This window comes from Trichechus manatus, unplaced genomic scaffold (assembly GCF_000243295.1).
Source record: "Trichechus manatus latirostris isolate Lorelei unplaced genomic scaffold, TriManLat1.0 scaffold00056, whole genome shotgun sequence".
In the NCBI taxonomy this organism is placed as follows: domain Eukaryota; kingdom Metazoa; phylum Chordata; class Mammalia; order Sirenia; family Trichechidae; genus Trichechus; species Trichechus manatus.
The window spans coordinates 8329498-8355598 of NW_004443992.1; the positions used below are offsets into that span (position 1 = coordinate 8329498).

Here is a 26101-nt window from a genome sequence, read left to right on the forward strand (position 1 = left end):
ACTTTCTAGGTCAAAGGACCTTTTAATATTTATTTTCCCCACGGTTAGAAAGCAATCTTTTATGTTAAAGGGGCCTAATTCCTTAATAGTTAATTACATTAAAAATTATATTTAGTCAATACATTTTCTTTGGTAAGTTTTGTAATCAGTGAAGATGTAAAGAAATTCCTCTGATACTGACACTCAAATACAGCAAACCAGATTGATATGAATTCTGTAGCTGGAGATGGATTGTCCAATTAAGCTTATTTCTCTTTGAAATAAAAGGATTTCTTTATTAGACCTACCTCCAGATATACAGTTAAAATAAAAAGACTCATACTTAATCTACACCTAATTCTTTTTTTTTGGTAAATTCTATATTAAACATAACAGCAGACATCTGAATGTGCCTTAATTTGTAAACATCATGAAAACATTTTCTCAAAATTCAAAAGCAAAACATAGAACCTACATTCTGTACTATGCTGCCAGTTATTTCACATCATTCCCAGCTTTCTGCTAACACTCTATCCTGAACTGTTTCCTCTTGCGTGTATTTCTCATGTGACTAAGGGCTAAGATCACTTTAAAAATACTGGAGATTGAAGTTACCAAAATTTTATGGTGTGTGGCCAGGTTTAGAAGGAACATTCCTACATCAGTAAGGGAAGATTGGGTGAAGATGACTCCTTTAATTATAATGGCTTGGGATAACCACACAAATTTCTGGCATGGCCAAAAATCTAACATGGTTTAAGTGCACATTGGCTGACTCTATTGAATATTTCCAATGTCTGTTCAGTGCCAAAAAGACATACCCACCCACTAGATACATACAACACAGGTAATACTAAAATTTATGTCTTACATTATCAAAGTGACATGCTTGGCAATGGAAAATTGTACCAATCTGGTGACTCATTATGATTCTATTAGCACTGTTAATAATTTTATACTGCATTCTATCTTTTTATAATCTGGTAAATATTCTAATTTTTTAAAGCTTAAGCTATCAATAATTTCTAGTTGGTCTTCGAACAACTTGTTTCTAAAAATCGCATTTTAAAAAATTAAAGTATTACAAATAAGTGTCTCAAACAACTTAGTGGTTTGAAACATGATAATAATCATTTAACTTGAAAGGTAAAAAGTCTTATGTTCAGGCTGTTTAACATAGCCACAGTATAGAAAAATTGCCCTAAAACTCTTATAGACTTCCTGACCACTAGCATGGCCTATTAAACTTTTTCTAAACTGAAAAACTGATTTTTTTTGAAAACATAAAATAAAGCTTACTTTGTAATTTGAGATCTGAAATGGAGGGATCTCCTTGCCAGTGTTGGTATAATAGTGTACTACCCCTAAATACAGAGAATAATTTTTTCTATTTACAAATGAACATGCAGAGAGTTAAATGAGACAACTGATTGTCAACAACTAAAGTACTCAAAAATGGAGCATACAACCTCACAAAGTGAGGTGGGGGCGGGGGGGCCCTTCACTAAAATATTCACAAAAATAGTGCAAACACAACAATCGAAAGGAAGCTTTTCTCAGTATTCCAGTGTCTAATAAATAATTATAATTAATTTAAAGCTACTAAGTAGAATTTGAGAATACAGGTTGGAAATATTGAGCTTATATAGCTGAGACTACGGCATTTAAGTCATTTTATACGTTATACACAATTTAAATGACATCACAGTCACTGTTCCGTTATGGAATCATTGCTTCACGCTATAAGCCTTTTTCAATCACACAAGGAAACATTGCTTGCATCTGCTCTAAGCAGATGAAATTAATGGAATAAAATTTATTTAATCTTCACCTTGCAATACTCTACTGTGCAATATAATTAACTCGCCACATTGGTGACTGTGAAAGCTGGCTGATTCAAAAATTACTTTAAAATAGCTAGAAACACTGATCAAAGCCATTTCATTGGTTTTATTTCACATTAAATAAATCCCCAGAAATATAATCAACTATAAGATGGCAGCGTACTACTGTTATGTGGCAGAAAATAGTTAAGGCATAAATTAGAATAAAGAACAATGTATCTATCCTTACATCTGTACAGACAGCTACATTTCTAACACTTCCCCGTCTATGTTTATTATTCTACATTTCTTCTGGATGTAATACTTTTCTTAATGTGCTCTATTCACCAACTACTAGGCTAGAACTAAATAAACTGTAGAAATGAAGAGTGTCATGTACCACATTTATTGTAGTACACATAAAGGGAGGCAGTGGGGTGTTAATATGCATTAGACAGGAGACAGGGGTTTGATTCTGGCTCTGCTTCTGAGTTACGTGACCTTGATCATGTCACAACCTCTTTTAGTCTCAGTTTCCTGAGGATGGATATGGGGACCAGGGTTGGGAGACTAGCTAGATTATCTCTAGGTTCTCTTCTAGCACAAAAATTTTGATTCTACAATAAGTAGGCACCATAGAATGAATTGGGAGGGTCAGGGTGTTGGTAGGGATCAAGATTTAAAATTACAACCATTTTTTCTTCCTAGCTTCTTAAAATATTTTCATATTTAAAAATCTTACTTCTAACTCAACTTTTCACTTTACATTTTAGTTTGTTTTCTAGTAACATGATTTTAAATTAACGTCATAGAAAAGAGTTCCCAAAGCCTTCAGATACTACTTTCTTTTCCTGAATCCAACCTGGCAAAGATGGCCTCAATCAAATAGTTCTACTATAGAAAACAACTATTTTATCCCTAAATAGCTTTTTCATAGATGGCTAGGCTTTTTAAAAATGGTAATTATAAAGTATAAAACAAAAGGTTATTAAAGGATAAAGTACAAATATTGCTAGTCAGTATTTCTAACAGTGCTATTGTATAGCTAAAACAAATTATTTTAAATTACATGCCAATAAATAATACAAATGAATATCAAAAAGCTTGGCTTGTTAAACTAACTCATTCCATTTTAACTACATCTTACACAGGAAATCTGTTCTAAGAACCTGAATGTAAAGTTTTAACTAAGTGAGATATTTCTCATTCGTCCTAAATCACATTGCCTAAAAGAATGGAACACAAATGTTACAGGTCACGAAACATTAATGGGTGTGTATATATACAAAATATATATGTATACACATACTGATAAGTGAAACCCTCTAAGTAAGTTGAACTTTTTCAAAACCAATTTTATAGATATACAATTTCTAACAAAAACCAAAGGGAAATTTTGTCTTATATTTAGCACAGCTTTGCTGCTATTTGGTACTTCTTTTGTGCTTTAACTAGACTTATGCTAGATTTAGATGCCAGTAAACGCCCAATTTGTTGAATTAAAAACAATCCTTCAGTCTTCCTCAATAAACCAGGTGATTATCTCCTAAAGTGACTGACCTCCAGCCATGGTCAAGCTTTCACTCCCTGGTAAGTACTATGCTCTTTTTCTTCTATTCCTGAAACTTTGCTTTTCTCAGTATGTCACAGACCTTTATCCCTCGTTTATTTTGCTGTTTTAAAATTCTTTTATCTGCCATCCCTTAGTCAAATTAAAAGAAGAGATATCTAAAATATATCTTTGTGATATATACACATACATGTACACATCATACACACACACACACACACACACACACACACAAATCAATAAATCACCTATCACCTTTTAGCTTTCCTGCAGACTTTGGCAATGTTATAGATACTAGTTCAGGTTCTAGTGTTCCATTTCCATATGAGCTGAAAATGTTATAGACCACCAAATTCAAACAATATTATCACTGTTCTTATAAAGATTCTAACAGAAAGCCCCTTTAAAAAATGCTTTTATAATCAAAAAAGAAAAAAGGAGGGAGATTTTTAGGTGTGAAGAAAATAAGAGGCATTTTTCTAATTATTTTATTAATCAAAATCTACTGTAATTTTAATTGGTAAAGTTAAAATTTTAAACTGTTAATTAAGAGAATACTTGCTTTCTATAAATTCAGTATATAATTTTTTCACAATAATAAAGTAAAAATGTCTAAATGTACAAAGCACTAATAGCTCTGATGTGTTTTATGGAAGGATAACTTAAAACATTTTAATTCACAATAAACTAATTTTCAAAAACGCAATATATTCCCTTCTATTTCAAGCAGTAGAGCCTGAGACCCAGAAGAGGTTATAATGAAATTTTATCTAACCAAATCAGAACTAAAAAAAAAAAGAATTTTTTTTTAAACCAATAATGCATTTTTGTAGCCTCTTACCACAGTTACCAAATGCTACTTACATACATTCAACATCTAGCTTACTGACATGATTTCAAAGTTTTATAAAAGTGAGAAACTTTTGCAGATAGGTGATTAGAAGGTACACAAATTGCATTACATTAAACACAAAGACAGTGTGGTCCTTGTAGGAGAAATCAAGTCAGTGCTCCCTGGTAGAAATGTTCTATAAAAATGTGTCACATTTAAGTGTCAGTGTTTTCAGCCAATTATCTGCCCCTGATGTATTTTCTTGGAGTATATGATCTATCAGGACTTCAGGCATCTTAATCTAAAATATCTGACTGAATTTAGGTACATCTAGAAAGCAGCTGAAAGGGTTTCTCCAATAGTCTGACATCACAGAAAGTGGACTGAGAAATCCCTCTCTTTACCTGAAGACGTACTTGCTCTACTTCAGTCATCATCAGCTCACAAAGGAAAATAAACAACAACAACAACAAAAAAAAGCAAGCAAAATCTCCCTAACACACACGCAATCCCACACAAGCTAAACAACCCCCCACCCCAACAAAACCCCAGCACCAAAGTGTCAATCATTCCTGGGAAATAGAACACGCCCCTTGGATGCTCTGATTTGTTAGTTGTTCAAACTTTAAGGACAGAAATGACCCTATGTCCTTGTGGGGAGGAGGGAAGACATGTTAATTATGACTACAGAGCCATTGAAAGTGCATTATCAACTACACAATCAACTTAGAGCCCCTTCTTCAACAGAGGAGGCCACAACTTGATTTGAATGCCTCAGTATTCAACATTTATGTCTTCAGGATAAAGGAGATGAGGAAAAGAGATGAGGAAAATAAACAGCTACCCTCATTTTAATGAAAAAGCGCAGCAGTCTGCCACCTCTCCCCATGCTTCTCAAGAAAATGATTGCACAGACTCAGAGAAGTCCAAAGTCATAGCAGAATCTCTGAGGCACTCCTGGTTAAAAGAGAAAAAAATTTGATCCAGTAGTCTTCATAGTTCTATAGATTATGAGAACAAACCCGTTTTGTTTTTTTAAACAAAGCCAAAGAATCATTTCATAGGGATCATATACACCATTTCCTCTAATATATCCTCAGTCTCACAGTGTTGAAATGGGACTGATCAGCCTACGATGGATTGCACATCACCCAAGGAGAAAGGAAGGCATGGAAAAGGCATATATTTTATACTGCTTCACAAACACATTTACAAGGAATAGGTGAAGAGAAGATATAGGAGAAAAAAGAAAACCTTATTGCTGTTTCCATACAAAATACAGTGTGAAGATACCTACACTAAATCAAACCTGATTACAATGACCAATATTTTCACAATGTGGGATGAAGTGTCTTCTCACACAATGAAATGTTCAGTTTAAAAGATAAGCAGAAAGAAGAGAGAGGATGTCAGAGCTACACCTGGGATATTAGCTGCATATTGAAACTTGGGGATCGAGACTGCTTGGTTAAGGGGGCTCCTGGGCTGAGGAGCTCTTTACCTTCTCCAGCTTGACCTAGCCGGTCTTCCTGTAGACTGACAGTTGAATAACGATTAGCATTGTTAGCTGCTAAATTAGTAACTCCCTCAGTGCCAACCCCAATGCTGGTACTTGCTTGACTGCCATTTACATAGTCAAATGATTTACTTGAGGAAGCACTGGCTGTCCGGATTAAACTACTGGTTTTTGGCACCACCTGGCCAGCAGGCAGGCTCAGGTGTTTCTTCATCGGCGTCAGCTCAACTGAATCTACACTAAGATCGGCTGGTTGGTGTACATACTGCTTGCGAACTACTGAATCTCGAGGGCTCTCACTGGATTTGATTGCAGAGGCTGTTTCTTTATCCTTGGCTGAACGCCCTGTTGCTACTTTCCTTAAACTTCCCCTCTGAGAGGAGGATGATGGTTTTGTCCCAATTGGCTGACTGCTGAGGGAAGCCCCTGATGAAAATCCTTCATCTGCATCATTCAGGTTTACAGACTCCTCTCCTCCATTTACACCCTCAGCACCTAAAAACAAATCAGACAGACTAAGCAATAGCTCATTAAATAGAAAGCAGCTGTGAATAACAACACTGACCTTATCTCTTGGGTAATGTTTGGCTGGAAATGTTTTATTAGGGGGATAAACCTTAATCTATACAGAATTCTAATATTATATTTATTCTGCTTATTTAGTTTAATTAATCCATCTCTTGTAAAGCTGTCTACAAACTAACTTAGTTATCTAAATTTTAGCACATAAAACAACTTTACGTAAAATACAACATTCTTTTAGTGTAAATCTTTAATAATAATAATTGTCAATGTGAGGTGACCATATCTATTAAAAAAATTTTTTCCCTTCATCTTTCTGAAGCCATCTTCAGACAGACCATGCAAAAGAGAGACCCTCCTAATTTCAGTTTTCAGAGTTACAACAAAAATTCATGTATCCCTACAGGCCAAATCCTAATTAACAAACAAAAAACCCATTGCTATTGAGTCGATTCTGACTCATAGCGACCCCACAGGACTGAGGAGAACTGTCCCACTGGGTTTCCAAGGCTATAAGTCTTTATGAAAGCAGACTGCCACATCTTTCTTCCATGAAGCGGCTGGTGGGTTCAAACTGCTGACCTTCGGTTAGCAGCCGAGTGCTTTAACCACTGCACCACCAGGGCTCCTTAAACACTGATTAACTACAATAAAATTTTTACTCAAAAGCTAACTGCTTCTATGTGGCTTTAGAATCTTTAACATAGAACTAGTACATCTAACTTAAAACTCTAGGCTGCTTCCAGTAACTTCGTAATCATATTCTATCTTACAGACATACCTACTTACTGTTTTCCATATTTGCTTGATCATTTAATGTGAAGAAAATATTTGCCTGATTATCAGAGACAGCAGGGTTAGGGGACCAGCAAGGGCATTTAACAAGGACTGTTATTTTCCATATAATGTATTACTATAATAGTTAAAATTTTTAACAATGAGTATGTATTACTGTCATAATAAAAATACTATAGTGCCCCAACACGATTCATGGAGAAACTGCAGTTAACAAAGAATCCTTATCTTGGGATTCTGTGGGAAGGAGACAAGTATACATAAACATATTCGCTTTGGGGTTTTCTGAAAGCCCAATTCTCTTACTGAAAGTACGATCAACATTCACTTAGAAGGTAACACATTTGCTCCTTTTAAAAACTGATAGTGGTTTGCTACCTCATTAAATTCATTTCCTAGACTGTAAGAAAAGTTTAACCTAAATCTGTTAGGACAGACAGCTTTAAACAAATATTATTTTGAGATACGTTACCAAAGTAAAATGTATATAAAATACTTAAACATAATCTTTTATTTAACATAATATCTGGAAAAATAAAATATTTTCTCAGTTATATATTTTCATATGGATTATTACCTTCCTTCCTAAAGGAGAATAAAATAGACTATCCTTAAAGCAAAAAGCACCTTTTTATTATATCCAGCAGTTTAAGTCTTCAATTATCATGCAAAGCCATATGAAAATGCGTTTACTAAGAACAGTAGTAGCTAACACCACTTCTCTCAACCCCTTCTTCAAAAGAAGAGTATATAATGTACCTCAAAAATAAAAACTTTAATTATTAAGATGATATTCTATCACCTTAATAATTTACTTACAATTAGTATAAAGAACTAAATGTGCAAGAAAAAGTAGTTACTGGTTCAGAACTGATATTAGTAAAATATAAAATTGGGAGTGAACAGAAATGTAACATTGGGACTATCTATTAGGAAAGGAGTCTGAGAGACTTAGTGCTAGCTACTGAATCTTGCTACATGCAGATCTGATGCCCAAGCAATATGGCCATAAAAGAGATGATAACATAAAAGCCACCATGCAAGAGAATCTACTGATATTTTATACACTAAGAAATGTTTTTTCAATGTATTGGAACACTGACTATATTTTAATCACAGGCATTGTTCTCAGCTTAATAATAATTTTAATTTCGGCTTAAAAAGTCACAAATAGAATGTCACTTGACACTCCGAAGAAAGGTAGGTGATAGGCTCATATCTTCCCTTCAATTTCAACATACAATAAATACAACTTTAAAACCATCATACTAGAAAACAAGTTTTTTTTAAAAAAAAGTCAATTATTGATGTTAATCCAAATGCTCCAGCTGACTTCAGAATTACTAAAACTTTTCATAGATTTTAGTAAGTGTCTTCCTTCTGTTTAACAAACCTCAAGGAATAAAAAGGCAATTAATTGTATCTCACAACTTTTTTTCCTTTCTAATTTTCTCCCTATGTGATAACAATACCAATCACGACCCAAAGAACAGACAATGGAAAAGGATTTTTAGTGAACCTTTCTACTTATGACTGCCTTTCCTTATAAACTTAGCTTCTATTGATTTAAAGCCTACAATTAATCTAGACTAAAAGGTAAAATAATTTTTTAGAAATTTCCAACATACTCAAGGAATTTATTATTCTTTCCTTGTAGCTACACCCTTCACCAACTGAAATCTCTTTACCACTGATAGGAGATATCAAAATTAACTACTATTTTGGTTCCTTTTTCAAAGTGTATGACTTTTGACGAACTGAAAGGAAAGTTCCAACCTAATCCATACTTTCTAGAATTTCATCAACTGTCATTTAGCACAAATACTCCAACACTGTAACACTGGTAGCAGACACATCTCAATGGCTCATTTAATCATTAACCAGACTTCGTTCAATTTAGGCCAACTCTGGGTTCAACATCTACTTACATTCTTTTTTTTTTTTTTTTTTTTAACGTATTTAGGCAAGATAAAACTGACTCCTAGGGGTAACCCAAGGAAATAATGAAAAACTAAAAAAGGTTTTTGCTGCATCTTCCACAGCCATTTAAAGAATGATCTCTGCAAAACAGCAGCAACTTCTTTCTTTGGGACCCTAGGTCATGCACATGCAACACTGTTAAATGAAGTAAGGTCAATCTGGACAAGTGGGCAAGGAAACAGAGGGCAGATTTAGATTCTTACTGAGCATGCTCAAATTTCTAATGTACCAAAAGAGCAACAGACTTCCCTAAGTTGAAAGGTAATTACTTCATGTATGTTCTGTTTTTAAAATAAGTAAAAATATATACCCTATTTTAAAACTACATTATATTCCATAAGTAAGTGTAAAGATTCCATAGTAGTAATACATTACATACTGTGTATTATTTAATGAAATAATAAAAGACATTAAATAACGCAAAAAAAACCCCAATTAGGCAGCTATTGTTGCCTTCCTTCACAAAGCCAACTCCTATGCTATTATACGCAAAACAGCACATAAATACTTTCCTACTAGAAAGAAGTTATCTTTTACAAATGGGGGGAGGGGTGCCAAAGCAAATTCTTATTTTGCAATACCTACACTGTTTTCTACTTTGTTTTTCAAAGACCCAGTAGGATATCTGGCCTTTAAGGAATACATTTCAATTCTATTTGAGAGCTTTGTAATACAATCGTAATTTGTAATAAATTATAAAATGGTGTGTGCAACAGGATAGCACATTTACAGAGTCAGTAGTCCACTACTTATAGACTCAGTTAACTTGATCCACAGATAGAGTATACCAGTATACTCTATCAAACAAAAAATAAATTCTTGTTAACTGGCCACCCTGGGATTACAGATAAATTGGTTGGCTCCAATTCTAATTTCTCAAAGGTAGTATATTCATGTTTTAAAATTCTTCATAGATTTTTAAAGAATAAATTATTGTGTGAATAAAATCAATTCACATTGACTAATAAGGCTCATGTCCATTGGGCACATTTTTCCTTTCCTAATATTAGAATAAACATGCTCAGTAATGAAAAAAATTCCAAGCATTTGCAGACCTTTTGGAGACAGGCCCCTGCCTTGTTAGTAGCCATGCCAAGCTGTTCTTTGATCACATAGAGATGCAGACTCCAGGCCAGCACAGATGGTGACTAAAGATTATACCTGACCTGGTGCTAGGCATATGGGGGGCAAGGGGTGTGCTTTGCAAGGAGGAAGTAATGTACCCTGGGGTAGTGGACACACACTCTAGAATGGAAAGATGTTCTGCGTGGGGATAGAGAGTCAGGATCCTTCTCCAGCAACTGCCTCACTGACTTCTGCCTCCTCATCTCTCTCCTACCCTCTGTTGTGGCTGCTGCTGAGTTGGGCTCCGGCGAGCCATGCTCAGGGGTCCTGCGCACCAGCACCTCCCCCTCTTGCACACGTTTGATCCCTAGGTCAGTGGAGCCGTGTTGGATCGGGGAGCCAGGAATACTCGAGTCAGCCTCGTTTGAGAAGTCAAAGCCATCTGGGATTCAACATATAAAATTTTAGTGCTTTTGTGCTGCTCTATTCTTTTCTGAGCATTTTGACCCAGGCAGATAAGAGAATGTATATATGGATATGATATAAACACAAACACTATTCATATAGTTACATGTGTGTGCACAGCATGCACACACATAAGGCAGCAGATGAACAATGTGAGGTTTGCAAATGAATAGGACAGAAAAATAGGGATCATTAAAATAGCAATTAAGATCTCTTAGGCAAGACAACTGGACAATTCAAGTACCATATGTCTATGAAATACTGCTGGATTCAGCATTTACCAAAAAAATTAAAAGCAAAGATAAAAATCTAAAAACAAGAATTAACTTTTATAGATAGCTTGTATTATACCATTAGTTTGGCCACTTACATAGTTTTCTCCCACAATGCCCATACATGCACCTTTTTTTCAGTATAGTAACAGACTTATTAAAGATATTTTTTTCCTGTTGGTATTATTAGCTCAAAAAAGGAAAAAAATTAACCTAATTTTATTTCTTGCTTTAGCATTCATAGAGGAGTCATATATATATATATATATAACTTTAGACATTTAAATTACATTTCTAGTGCTATTTCAAAAAACTGAAAAGAGTTTTAGCTTAATTATACATGTTGCTATAATGTTATGGTTAATGTAACCTGTAAAAACAGTGATAAATTTACTAGAATACATGAGTGGACTATAGGGACTCTGTACTCACCTTCTCTCCTCCATCTATGACGACGGATTGAAGCTGTTGTAATTGCAGTACGAGAAATCCTCGGCACTGTTGGAGTGACTTCTACTTTAAGTACCTTCTGGCCTTCTTGTGAAGAATCAGGAGCGTCAAATGGTAATGAGTTTTTCATGGCATTGGCAACCTAAAATGATGATATAAGTCTATACAAATTTACAATCAATATAGTTTATGCTTATTCTATACTTCATCTTTCCATAATTCTTGAATATGTATTCAAAACTTGTACTTTAAAAGTAAAATATGTCAGAAATGCTGGTATCTTCACTGTTCTGTATTTTTTTAAGTAGGCTTTTCAAATGAGGATTTATTTTTAAAAATGTTAAGTCACATATCCCACTGATTCCTTGAAGTTGTTGACTTTCAAAGAGAAAAGAATAGCATTCCAAAGAAAGAAAAATTATCATTTGAACACTAATAAAAGAGAGTAAGTTTCTGACTCTTCAAATGATAAATAATGTGTAAAATTTAATTCTGATAAATAATAGCCTTTTCTTCACTCCTGTATTTCCATGAAGAAAATTCTTCCCTCAACACTTCTGGTATTTTGTCCCACCATTTTCTGTTCCTTGTGGAGAAGAGTAAGAGATCCAGGTGGAGAGTAACTGTTTTTGATTGGTCCTCATTTCTTAACTGGTTAGTGTAATCTGATAAACATCTTGAGCTACAGGATTGCCTTTCTCCCTCCCTTCCTCTCCACCTGGACCAGTGGAATTTGGCAACCTGGAAAGTGTGCCTGCTCTGCCAGTTCAAACTTCCTCTCCAGTAAGCTTTTCCAGGTGTTAGACTTGGGTAGTGGGGAGCCGGGGAGAGTTCAGTCTTTCAAGCCAATGTTTATCAGTAATAAGGATGATGCCTTGTTTCTTCATCTGCCAATTATTTTGTCTATTTATCACTTGGCTCTAGACTTAAATAGGGAAGGGTGATGTTATTTATTGGGTTTCTCTAAGACCCCTAACAATAAAGGAATGTTCTAGGACTAGAGATTACTAATCTCTTTACCTACATTGCCTTGGAAATGTCACCTCTATTTAATTTACAAGACTGTTGCAAGGATAAAATTATGAATTTAAAAAGTCTCACAAACACAAAGTATTATTAGTATGATGTAAGTTTGTTATTCCTTTGTTTTAATGTAATCCTTAGAGTAAAAATTAGCTATGCTGAGATGAGAAAAAAATGGAAATCCAAATATCAAAGAATTATTGCAAATGCTACCTCAATAAATTTATATTTACCTTAAATATAACAAATGATATAAAGAAAATGGCTATTTAAAAAAAAAACTGCTCTTAAAGTACTGACGGTAGAAAACACATAAATAACACAAAAAATACCATTATAAAAGTACTATAAAAAGCTTAGAAAACCAGAAAATTGGAAAGAAATAAAAATCATCCACAGTCAAATCACCTAGACAACTGTTAGCATTTTGTATATTTCTTCTGTACTATCAAGATTTCATAGCAACCCTATGAGTCAGAATCGACTTGACGGCAATGGGTTTGGTTTTTGGTTATCTAGATTTTAAAAAAATAGACGTAGAGGGCTGTGGGAACCGTGGTCTCAGGGAACATCTAGCTCAACTGGCATAATATAGTTTGTAAAGAAAATGTTCTACGTTCTACTTTGGTAAGTAGCATCTGGGGTCTTAAACGCTTGCGAGTGGCCATCTAAGATACTCCACTGGTCCCACCCTCTCTGGAGCAAGGGATAATAAAGAAAACCAAAGACACAAGGGAAAGATTAGTCCAAAGGACTAATGGACCACAACTACCACAGCCTCCACCAGACTGAGTCCAGCACAACTAGATGGTGCCCGGCTACCACTACCTACTGCTCTGACAGGGATCACAATATAGGGTCCTGGACAGAGCTGAAGAAAAATGTAGAGCAAAATTCTAACTAAAAAAAAAAAAGAGATCAGACTTACTGGCCTGACAGAGACTGGAGAAGCCCTGAGAGCATGGCTCCCAGACACCCTTTTAGCTCAGTAATAAAGTTACTCCTGAGGTTCACCCTTCAGCCAAAGATTAGACAAGCCCATAAAACAAAACGAGACTAAATGGGCACACCAGATCAGGGACAAGGATGAGAAGGCAGGAGGGGACAGGAAAGCTGGTAATGGAGAACCCAAGGTCAGGAAGGGGAGAGTGCTGACATGTTGTGGGATTGGCAACCAATGTCACAAAACAATATGTGTATTAATTATTTAATGAGAAGCTAGTTTGCTCTGTAAATCTTCATCTAAAGTACAATAAAAATAAATAAAGACATATATTGCTTTTACCACTTAACGCAAAGTAGCATTTTTCTTTAATATAAATTCTCAAATGTTTAATTTCATCAAGTAAATATAATGCAAACCATTCTCTGCTATGGAACATTTACATTATTTCTATTCCTTTGTAATTAAAAACAACATGGTAATGTTGTGCTTATAATAAATTTTTTCTGTATTTAGAAGAGTTTCCTAGGATAGAGGATAGACTGCTAGACATGAGATTGTTCTTGGCATAGGGCAGTGTATCAAAAAACAAACACACATCACCACACTGCTTCGGCAAAGGGATGTTCTGAGTTGTGTTATACTGCCACTGGTAACGTAAAGAATGATTTCCTCTGCCTTCCTTATTCCATACTATTGGATATTTACACTTCTTAAAAATTGATCATTTACCTTTTGGAGATTACTTTTTTTGGGCGGGAGGGTGGGGACAGGAAGGAGGCATATGAAATCTGTTTATATAGAACAAACATTAATTGGCCTTTTCTTGTCATGTCTGCTGAGAATACTATTTTCAGTTTGCATACTACATATTAATTTTGCTTTTAAAAAAACGGACAGTTTAGAATTTAGATGTTTATGTGGTGAAAAGATCTTTTTTTGTGTGTGTGTTACTTTTCCCATCACTTAAGCTTAGAAAGACCTCCCTTCTCTAGAGATTTGAATCAATATTTATAACTTTTCTTTCTCTCTTTTACTTAAAGTATCTCAAAACATCTAATGTTTTGATTTACCTGAACTTTATTTCGGTATGTATCATTATAAAATTATTATATATTGAGGTAGGTAGCGAGGAAGTAAATCAATTTTGTTTTCCCTCAAACAGCTAACCAACTGTTATTACAGAACAAATCTTTTTTCCTTCATTCATTTGCATTGCCTCACATATTATATTACGATGTTGGCAAAGAATATTGAATACACCACAGACTGCCAGAAGAATGAACAAATCTGTCTTGAAAGAAGTACAGCCAGAATGGTCCCTGGAAGTGAGGATGGTGAGATTTCGTCTCACATACTTTGGACATGTTATCAGGAGGAACCAGTCCCTGGAGAAGAACATCATGCTTGGTAAAGTAGAGGGTCAGCGAAAAAGAGGAAGATCCTCAACGAGATGGACTGACACAGTGGCTACAACAATGGGCTCAAACACAGCAACTATTGTAAAGATGGCTCAGGACCAGGTAGTGTTTCATTCTGTTGTACACAGGGTTGCCATGAGTTGGAACCAACTCGACAGCACCTAACAACAACATATATTACATATTGAATTATCTTACCCAATAGTGCGATTTTCAGATACTGACATGTTTAATAAAGAGTAAATATAACTTACCAATAGAGGTTGAGAAAAGAGTTCTAGCTGAGCTCTGTAAATGATATCATCAAGGACTTCCTGGCCAAGGTCCCACTGTCCATTATACCTATAAAGAAGCATATCATTTATTATCTGCAGCAAATATCTCTGATCTTTAATATGACATTTTTATTGTCCCAAGACCTACTATTTTGGTTCTAAAACAAGGTTTTCACATCAGTTTTTGTATCATTTCATTTCTAAGCCATCCCAGTTTTTGGTTACAAGAAAAAAATGAAGATTTCAAATATTAATGTTTAAAAAGTTTACAGATGTTTCTTCTCATAAACTGGTTTTTATCATGTGCTGATATTCTCAGTAATCTACTTAATGCATTCATGAAAATCCTGGTTATGAACAAATTTAAGCATGGTAGAAATACACAGTTTTCCATAAAGAGAAACTAACAATTTCTAGACTTTTAATTTTAATGACTATTTACGTTGTATTTTTGGCTATCTTAAAAGTACTAAAAGAAATCCACATTAGAAAAACAAGATACTAGGTTCATCATGGAACAAGTGTGTGCATTAACTATGTATGCTACTGAAAAGGAAGAAAGAGAAATGTTTTAAAATAGTTTCCAAACATTAGGAAGAATACAATTTCAAATTCCAACTACTTACATGGCATAATAGACCCCTGTGAGAAGCTGCACCATAAATTCGGGATCCAATACTATTCGACCACAGAGTTCTTTCCACTGTTTTTCATGTTGCCGTGGAAACCCACTAACACAAACCCTAGGAAAATACAGTATTTACCATGTGTGATTTCCTGATTCATTAAATAGCTTTTTTGCTTCCAATAAATTTATTTATTGATTCCTTAAATATTTTATTGAGTGCCTACTATGTGCCACTTACTGTTCTGGGTTTAGGCATACAGTTATGAACAGCTAAAAACATAAAAAATTAAATAAAAAAAGCATTTTAGCTTTTTATTTATTTTTTCCTGTTCATGACTGTATGCCTGTCATGGATTGAATTGTGTCCCCCAAAAATATCTGTCAACTTGGCTGGGTCATGATTTCCAGTATTATATGATTATGTAATCTGATGTGATCTCCTTATGTGTTGTAAATTCTATTACTGTGATAAGGTTATACTGATGAGGTTGACAAGATTAGATAGTGTCTTAATGCAATCTCGTTTGAGATATAAAAGAAAGAAGCGAGCAGAGACACACGGGAACCTCATACCACCAAGAAAGCAGTGCCGGGAGCAAAGCACGTCCTTTGGACCTGAGGTTCCTGCGCTGAGATGCTCCCAGATGAAGGAAAGACTGATGACAAGGACCTTCCTCCAGAGCTGACAAAGAGAGAGAGAGAGCCTTTTCCTGGAGCTGACGTCCTGAATTTGGACTTGCAGCCTACTGGACTGTGAGAGAATAAACTTCTCTTCGTTAAATCAATCCACTTGTGGTATTTCTGTTAGAGCAGCACTAGATGACTGAGACAATACCTAAACCCGGAAGAGTGAGTGGCACATATGCCCTCCTAAAGCATACATTCCAGTGGATGGTATCAACAAGGGCAACAACACAAATAGCTAACTACCCTTTTTACAATCATCCCTCTTCCTCATCACAAAAGAAAGGCATAACTCTCACTCATTCCATATTGCATCACGGTGAACTGCTAGGAGGTATAGAAATCTCAAAGCAAAAAAATGTCAAAATACTGCTGTCTGTGAGTCCCCCTTTAATCACAGTACCATAAACAACCTCCTATTTTCCATCTCATTAAGAGATGTTTTCCAAAAAAGGTATGTTTAATAATTACCAAAAGTTATAATGTATCTATGTTATTTTAAGCAAGTAATTTCTTTGGATATTTGTAATGGTAAGCAAGTCCAGAGTAAAATTTTTAGTGTTTAGTGCCTTATAATCAACAGGAAATTAAAAAAAAAAAATTATATATACATATATATATATATTTTGTAGCCGAGAAGTATGATTGGATGATCAAGATGCACAAGTATAAAATAGCATTATATTAAGATTCAATTATGTGGAGAAAGTGGAATGGAAATTAAATTTCAAGGAGAAAAAGGAATAACGTAACATCAGACTATTGAAGAACTTGTTCATTTATTTATCAAATCACTGTGGTATTTACAATTCATTAAACCTTAGTGGTATAGTGGTTAAGTGCTACAGCTGCTAACCAGAAGGTTGGCAGTCTGACTCCACCAGGTGCTCGCTGGAAACTCTACGGGGCAGTTCTACTCTGTGTTATAGAGTCGCTATATGTCAGAATTGACTTGACGGCAATAGTTTTTTGTTGTTGTTGTTTATACACATTTAAAATCGGGGCCCAACAGGTTTTTTTTAATCACATCAATATTTACATACTAGAAATCATATCATTTGCAACTACTTAAGATAGAATGAAAACCTTTAAAACATTATAAACGTGCAAGGGGTACATAATTTTCAAAATTCTTTTAGGGAATAGGTGAGCAAAAGTTGGAAGATAACTGAACTCTGCCATTGGTTATATTATCAAGAAACTCTATTAACTCTATTAAAATGTTGCCAGTTAGAGATTCAACAGATTTGTTTTAGTGAACCAAAAACAGTCACTCATAAATTTACCTACAGATAAGCATTAAGTGCTTAAATAGTGTATTCTCTTGAAAACAGTTTCTAGGTTAAAGATAAGAACTCTGTTAGCCATTTATTATATTATTATAGGCAAATGAAGATACTGTATGTATTTACTTATTTATTTTTATTGTTGTGCTTTAAGTGAAAGCTTACAATTCATGTTAGTCTCTCATACAAAAATTTATACATACGTTGTTATATGACCCTAATTGCTCTCCCTATACTGTGACAGCTCACTCCTCCTTTCAGCCCTGGATTCCCTGTGTCCATTCAACCAGCTCCTGACCCTCTCTGCCTTCCCATCTCACCCTGGACAGAAGCTGCCCATTTAGTCTCATGTATCTACTTGCGCTAAGAAGCACACTCTTCATGAGTATCATTTTACGTCCAATAGTCCAGTCTAATCTTTGTCTGAAGAGTTGGCCTCGGGAATGGTTTCAGTTCTGGGCTAACAGTCTGGGGGCCATGTCTTCTGGGCTCCCTCCAGTCTCAAACAAATCACCAAGTCTGGTCTTTTTACTAGAATTTGACTTCTGCACCCCACTATTCTCCCACTCCATCAGGGACTCTCTGTTGTGTTCCCTGTCAGGGCAGTCATTGGTGGTAGCCAGGCACCATCTAGTTCCTCTGGTCTCAAGTTGATGAAGTCTCTGGTTTATGTGGCTCCTTCTGTCTCTTGGGTTAATACCTTCCTTGTGTCCATGGTGCTCTTCATTCTCCTTTACTCCAGGGTAAGTTGGGACCAACTGATGCATCTTGGATGGCTGCTTGCTAGCTGTTAAGACCCCAGACGCCACTCACCAAAGTGGGATGCAGAACACTTTCTTAATAAACTTTGTTATGCCAATTGACCTAGATGTCCCCTGAAACTATGGTTCCCAGTCCCCTGACCCAACTACTCTGTCCCACGAAGTGTTTGGTTGTATTCAGGAAAGTTCTTAGCTTTGGTTTAGTCCAGTCGTACTGACTTCCCCCGTAGTGTGTGCTGTCCTTCCCTTCACCTAAGATAATTCTTGTCTTCTATCTAGTTAGTGAACACCCCTCTCCCTTCCTCCCTACCCTGGTAATCATCAAAGAAAGTTTTCTTCTGTGTCTCTCTCTCTCTCACTCTCTTCCTGGCTTTGAAGAAGCAAGATGCCATGCTGTAGGCTGCCTATTTTGGGAAGACCACACAGCAAAGAACTAAGGATGGCCTCTGGCACACAGATAGCAGAAGTGAAGCCCTCAGTCCTATAATCACAAAGAACAGAATTCTGCCAACAAAAGTGTATCCTTCCCCAGTCGAGCCCCGATGAGACTGCAGCTCCAGCTAACATCTTAACTGCAGCCTTGTGAGACCCTAAGCAGAGGACCCAGCTAAACCATGCCTAGGTTACTGACCCACTGAAAACTGTATTGTTCTAAGCCACTTTAAGTTTGTCGAAAGTCTTCGACTCTGAATATTTCCTGTCCCCAAACTAATCTATACTACTTAAATTTCTTTTTCTATAATGGAAATTTAAATTTCAGCCCAGGTGTGTTCAAATTATTAGAAATTCTGACTTACTGAAGATTATAATCTAAGAGACACATAGAACAGACACACGCAAATGAAACACACAGATGATCGGTGCTATTGCCAATTTTCTTATCCAACACAAAGACAATAATTTGTGAAATGTATAAAGAAATTTTAGGAGAAGGTTCACATTCCTTTCCCTATATGTAGGACTATTTACTCAAAGTGATTTATAAAAAATGGCATCCAGGGAATAATTAGTTACATCATAACCCACTGCCACCTGGTCGATTCATACTGACCCTATAGGACAGAGCAGAACTGCCTCATAGGGTTTCCAAGGCTGTAAATCTTTATCAAAGCAGACGGCCACATCTTTATCTCGTGGAGCAGCTGAGTTTAGCAGCCCAGTACTTAACCACTATGCCACCAGGGTTCCTCCAGGTGCATCATAAACAATCCTAAACTTGAATGTCTTGGCTTAACTCAATGTTCACCTAGAAAATACTTCTTTAATGCTGAAAAATTTTTCAAGAAGTCTACTGCTGTATTACCAGAAGTTAGAACAGAGCCTGGCTCAATAAATATCTGTTAAATGAATGAATATGAAGGTTAATGATGATTGTTCTTCTCACCTGGAGCCCATCCGACAAAGAGATTGATAAGATGAGGCAGGCATATACACAATAGCAGAGTTATAGCACAACATGAGAAAACTCAGGACTTCAAACCTAGAAAAAAACACAAGGGAAAGGAATTACAAAGAATTATTTTTACTAGAGACTGTAGAAAACGATTTATTCACTGAATGGTTATAACAACAATGCATGCCTTATTATTGATCTTCATGATTTTTCCATCAGATTACTGTAACATCCTCCTCAATGATTACCTTGTTTCCACTCTCCTTATTATTTCCCTTGCTGCCACCTATATTTTCTTTAAAAAAAAAAAAAAATTCATAATGCCTGAACAGATCACTCTCCTATCTACAGAAGTCCACTGCCTTCCTATCAACTGCATGAAAAAAATCCAAACTTATGCTATACAAGGTCCTTTATAATCCACCCTCAACCTACTTTTCCAACCTTACTTCCCTCCACTGCCCACCACATATACCACCACATCAATCTTCTTATCACTTCTTAAATATACGATAACCTTTCATAACTCCTCACTTTTATGCATGCTGTTTCCTCTTATTAGAACATACTTTTTCACTTGGGAAACTGCTAAGGTTTCAAGTCCTGGCTCAAATTTTTACCTTAGCCATAAGTCATTCTTAATTCTCCAAGCTACAGGAAGATGTTCCCTCATCTGTGTAGCACTAATCTAACATTTATCCTGTTAGGCTATTGTTAGGTGCCATCAAGTTGATTTTGACTCATAGTGACCCTATGTACAGCAGAATGAAACCCTGCCTGGTCATACGCCATCCCCACAATCGTTGCTATGTTTGAGCCCATTGTTGCAGCCACTGTGCCAATCCATCTTGCTGAGGATCTTCCTCTTTTTCACTGACCCTCCACTTTACCCAGCATGACATCTTTCTCCATGGACTGGTCCCTCTTGATAACATGTCCAAAGTATGTGAAACGAAGTCTTGCTATCCTAGCTTCCGATGAGCATTCTGGCTGTACTTCTTCCTAGACAGATTTGTTGATTCTTGCAGTCCGTGGTATGTTCCATATTCTTCAGCAACACCATAATTCAAAGGCATCAATTCTTCTTTGCTTTTCTTTATTCAGTGTCCAGCTTTTACATGCATATGAGAAGACAGAAAACACCATGGATTGGGTCAGGCACATGTTAGTCCTCAAAGTGACATCTTTGCTTTTGAACACTTTAAACAGGTCTTTTGCAGATTTGTCCAATGCAATACATCATTTGATTTCTTGACTGCTGCTTTCATAGGTGTTGACTGTGGATACAAGTAAAATGAAATCCTTGACAACTTCAATATTTTCTCCATTTATCATGACGTTACTTATTGGTCCAATTGTGAGGATTTTTTTTTCTTTATGTTGAGGTGTAATCCATGTCGAAGGCGGTAGTCTTTGATCTTCATCAATAAGTGCTTCAAGTCCTCTTCACTTTCAGCAAGCAAGGTTGTGTCATCTGCATATTGCAGGTTGTTAATGAGTCTTCCTCCAATCCTGATGCTGCATTCTTCTTCATACAGTCAACCTTCTCGGATTATTGCTCAGCACACAGACTGAGTAAATATGGTGAAAGGATACAACCTGATGCACACCTTTGTGATTTTAAACCACGCAGCATCCCCTTGCTCTGTTCGAACAACTGCCTCTTGGTGTATGTACAGGTTCCTCATGAGCACCATTAAGTGTTCTAGAATTCCCATAAATAAAACATAAACATCTTTCTGGTATTCTCTATTTTCAGCCATGATCCATCTGACATCAGCAATGATATCCCTTGTTCCATGTACTCTTCCTAATCCAGCTTGAATTTTTGGCAGTTCCCTGTTGATGTACTGCTGTAACTGCTTTTGAATGATCTTCAGCAAAATTTTACTAGTGTGTGATATTAATGCTATTATTTGATAATTTCTGCATTCTGTTGGATCTCCTTTCTTTGGAATGAGTACAAATATGGATCTCTTCCAGTCAGTTGGCCAGATAGCTGTCTTTCCAATTTCTTGGCATAGACAAGTGAGCGCTTCCAGCGCTGCATCCGTTTGTTGAAACTTTTCAATTGGTATTCTGTCAATTCCTGGAGTCTTGTTTTTTGACAATGCCTTCAGTGCAGCTGGGATTGCTTCCTTCAGTACCACCAGTTCTTGATCATATGCTATCTCCTGAAATGGTTCATCACCAGTGCCCAGCACAATGTCCAATACATTAAAATTGGACAAGAAAGTATTTATTGAATTAATAAGTAAATGCTTCCCTAATCTTTAGGAGGCTGGTGGCGGAGTGGTTAAGAACTCAACTGCTAACCAAAAGGTTGGTAATTTAAATCCACCAGCCACATCTTGGGAACCTATGGGACAGTTCTACTCTGTCTTATGGGGTTGGTATGAGTTGGAATAGACTCGATGGCAATGGGTTTCGTTTCATTTTGGTTTTCCCTAATCTTTACAATCTCTAAGAAAGTAGCTCCTAAATCTGGATGCATACTGCAGTTATTCAAGGCGTTTTTAAAAAACATACAGTACTGTGTGTCAACCCAGACTGATCCAATTAGAATCTTCAGGGCAGGGTCCAGGAAGCTGTATTTCTAAAAAGCTTCCCATAGATGGGTCAAAAAAACCCAAACCCGACTATTTTTGGAACATTTTTTTCTAAGTCTGAAATTATTTCAAAATGAAATAATTGAGTCAAAAGTCTTGTTCAGAAGCAGTCATATGCTCAGATCACTTCCCCTTCTCCACACAACTGGGTAAAAGACTGGAGAAATAATTGAGTCAAAAGTCTTGTTCAGAAGCAGTCATATGCTCAGATCCCTTCCCCTTCTCCACACAACTGGGTAAGGAGATTCTAGAAGGATAAAAGACAGTTTTTACCTGGCAGCCACCAGACACAATTGGGATTGGAAAGTACCATAGTGAAAACAGGAAAATTAAATGAAGTATGCCTTACTGGATATTGGGACCTCAAGCTCTCTCTCCCTAGTTGGCCACCAGAATTCTAGCAGCCAGCCCTCTAGTTAGAGGACTAGAAGAGTTTTCTCCAGGGAATTTGACTACCCCATGAGGAAAGACTTAAAGATATGGACTTGGGAGGTTCCTCAACTGAATAGCCCAGTGAGATCACCCTATAGTGAACTTCATAGTCAACCAGCCCTGCTAACATGGTCAGAGCTTCTCATTTCAACTCCCTACTAATAAATATGGCGGGGGGAGGGGGGGGAGAAGATTAGCATACATCTGAGGAACTCCATCAACATGAAAAAGAGAAACCAAAATAAACAAACAGAAAAAAGAAAAAAAAAAACAATTTGGAGGAATCAGTGTATACAAAGAAAAATAAATTGGTGGCTGCCAGGTATAAACTGTCTTTTATCCTTCTAGAATCCCCAGTCCTTTATCCAGCTGCATGGAGAAGGGGAAGGGATCTGAGCATATGACTGCTTCTGAATAAAGCAAATTAGCATTAACATTTTCAAAAATATAAGAGAAGATATTGTTTCAAAAAAAAGAAAAAGAATAGGCTCCTATTTAAAAAGAAATTTCAGAAAACAAAAAAAAAAAGCTTCTGGATATATAAAATACAATAGTAGAAATTGAAAACTCAAGCTGATTGGTGGGTAAAGCTGATGAAATATCCCATAAAGTAAAGCAAGAGGAAAACTAGCTGACAAATGGGAGAGGAAGGAGGACCATTCCAGGAGACTCAACATCCAGAATGCTGAATGCTCCAGAAAGAGCAGATAAAACAGAGGGGCAAAACTAATGAACAAAAACAATTCAAGAAAATTTTCCCGTCTGAAAGACATGAGTTTTCAAATCAAAACAGTCCGCTTACTGCTCCACACAATGGGTGAAATAAACCCATACCAAGAAATATCACTGTGAAATTTCAGAATACTAGGAACAAAGAGTAAATACATGGAGGTACAGGAAACAGTAGATCCATAGAAGAAAAAGGGAAAGAGAATTCCCAGGATAATAGTGAAAGGAGATGCCAAGATGACAACAGTACACCAAACAAAGAGTGCAACATAGTCCAGGTTGTAAGTTGGTCAGTCAGAAGTTCCAAGAGCCCCTTTTTCAGGAAGATTAAATTGATAGAATAACTGATATGAATGAAGATATTGAAAGGCGATTTAGACAACTGATAGAGAATTGGTTGGGGGGGGTGAATTACAAAGTACATAATAAACAAAGCAAAAAAAAAAAAGGGGGGAGGGGATAATTATGAACTCCAAGGAAAACAAAAAAGAATGAAGACAAAATAATCACAGTTAACCACAAAACTCAGCTCTGAATAGCTTACATGGTGATTCACAATAATGAGAAATCTGAATAATGAGTTCTCCACAATTACAACACAATTATATTTAGAAAATAGGAGGGTGGGGGAAGAAAAGAGCTAAATTCTTATCTTTCAAAGAGGTTATTATATAATGTCTAAAACTGAAAAATTAAGAAACAGCAAGTTACTAAAAGATGTGGAGGTAAATACCAAAAGAATCAGTTAAAAGTAGGGTTTGACAACTTCAGCACTATTGAAAATTTGGACTAACTGTTTATTTCGGGGACCTGTCTTGTTCATCACAGGATACTTAGCAGCATTCCCCCCAGCTGTGACAATCAAAAACACCTCTAGACATTGCCAAATGTTCCCTTGCTCCCAGTTGAGAAGCACTGGTTAAAAGAACTGAAAGTCTTTACAGCAGAGAAAGGGGAAATGGAAAGGAGGAAGTGGTAGAGATTGTGATTTCTTTTAATCAACTGTGTGGAGTTAATGCTTATTTAGCTTTGAAAACATTTTTTAAAAAAATGCATATGTATTCCTGATATAGCTGACTACATAAAAAATTAAAACATATATATCAAAAACAAAACAATAGCAAAATGAGATACTACTTCACACCTACTAAGATGACTATAAGGAGTCTTGGTGGCACAATGGCAAGCACCTGGCTGCTCACCGAAAGGTCAGCTGTTTGAACTTACCAGATGTTCAGTGGAGAAGAAACCTGCAATCTGCTCTTGTAAAAATTACAGCCTAGGAAACACTACGGGGCAGTTCTACTCTGTCCTTCAGGGTCGCTATGGATTGGAATCAACTTGACAGCACACAACAACAAGATGACTATAATAAAAAAGATGGACAGTAACAAGTATTGGTAAGGATATGGAGATATTGGACCCCTTATAAATTGCTGATGGGAATGTAAAATGGTACAGCCACTCTGGGAAAGTTTGGCAGTTCCTCAAAAAGTGAAACATAGAGTTACTATACCCATACCATACTGACTGCCGTCAAGTCGAATTCTGACTCATAGCGACCCTATAGGACAGACTAGAACTGCCCTATAGGGTTTTCAAGGCTGTAAATCTTTTCGGAGGCTGAGTGCCACATCTTTCTCCTGCGGAGTGCCTACTGGGTTCAAACTGCCAACCGATTAGTTAGCAGCTGAGCACTTAACCACTCTGCCACCAGGGCTCCTCAGAGTTACTATATGACCCAACAATTCTACTCCTAGTTATATATCCAAAAGAACTGAAAATAAATTCACACAAAAACTTGTACACAAACATTCACAGTAGCCTTATTCATAACAGCCCAAAAGTGGAAATAACCCAAATGTCCATTAACTGATGAATGGATAAACAAAATGTGGTGTACCTGTATAACAGAGTATATTTAGGCATAAAAAGGAATAAAGCACACGCTACAACCCAGATGAACCTTGAAAATATTATGCTATGTAAAAGCAGCAAGACACAAAAGGCCACATACTGTATGATTCCACTTATATGAAATATCCAGAATAGGCAAAGCCAGAGAGAAAAAGCAGATTAGCGGTTATCAAGGGCTCGGGGGAGAAGAACAGCAGAAGTAACTGCTACTAGGTACAAGGTTTCTTTTTGGGGTGATGAAAATGTTCTGGAATTAGATGGTGGTGGTGGGGGGATGTACAATCTTGTGAATATACTAAAAACCACTGAATGGGACACTTTAAAGGCATGAGTTTTATAGTTAGATGAATTATATCTCAACTAAAAAAACAAATTAAAAAGTCAATAATTAATTGAAAATTTATGTGCAACATGTATAAAACAGGGCAGTTTCCTCAATATTTAAAAAGCTCTTGCAAATCACTAGGGAAAAAAATACATAGCTCAATAGACAAATGTACACAGGACATGAATAGGCAATTCACAGGTCAATAAAAACAATTAATAAATTAACATTCTAAAAGAGCTCAAGCTCAGTCATAATTAAAGGAATGCAAAGTAAAACAATGTGACACCAATTTTTTTTTTTTTTTATATTTTATTGTACTTCAGGTGAAGGCTTACAGAACAAATAGTTTCTCATGAAACAGTAGTACACATGTTGTTTTATGACATTGGTTAACAACCCCATA

General features: G+C 36.1%; 1 protein-coding gene across 3 annotated transcripts in view; it reads right to left on the reverse strand.

The window, feature by feature from the left end:
• Positions 1–26101, reverse strand: part of ORC2 (origin recognition complex subunit 2) — a 155490-nt gene that overhangs the window by 57853 nt on the left and 71536 nt on the right. Inside the window, exons 10-15 of one of the 3 annotated variants that reach the window (XM_023732975.1) lie at positions 19675–19770; positions 15558–15674; positions 14911–14998; positions 11252–11411; positions 10357–10524; positions 5987–6215 (exon numbers count right to left, since the gene is read on the reverse strand). In XM_023732975.1, coding sequence (XP_023588743.1) covers positions 5987–6215; positions 10357–10524; positions 11252–11411; positions 14911–14998; positions 15558–15674; positions 19675–19770 — 858 coding nt within the window. Of the gene's footprint in view, positions 1–5705; positions 5722–5986; positions 6216–10356; positions 10525–11251; positions 11412–14910; positions 14999–15557; positions 15675–19674; positions 19771–26101 lie in introns of those variants that run through there. The other 2 variants (XM_023732976.1, XM_023732980.1) reach the window with 2 other exon arrangements.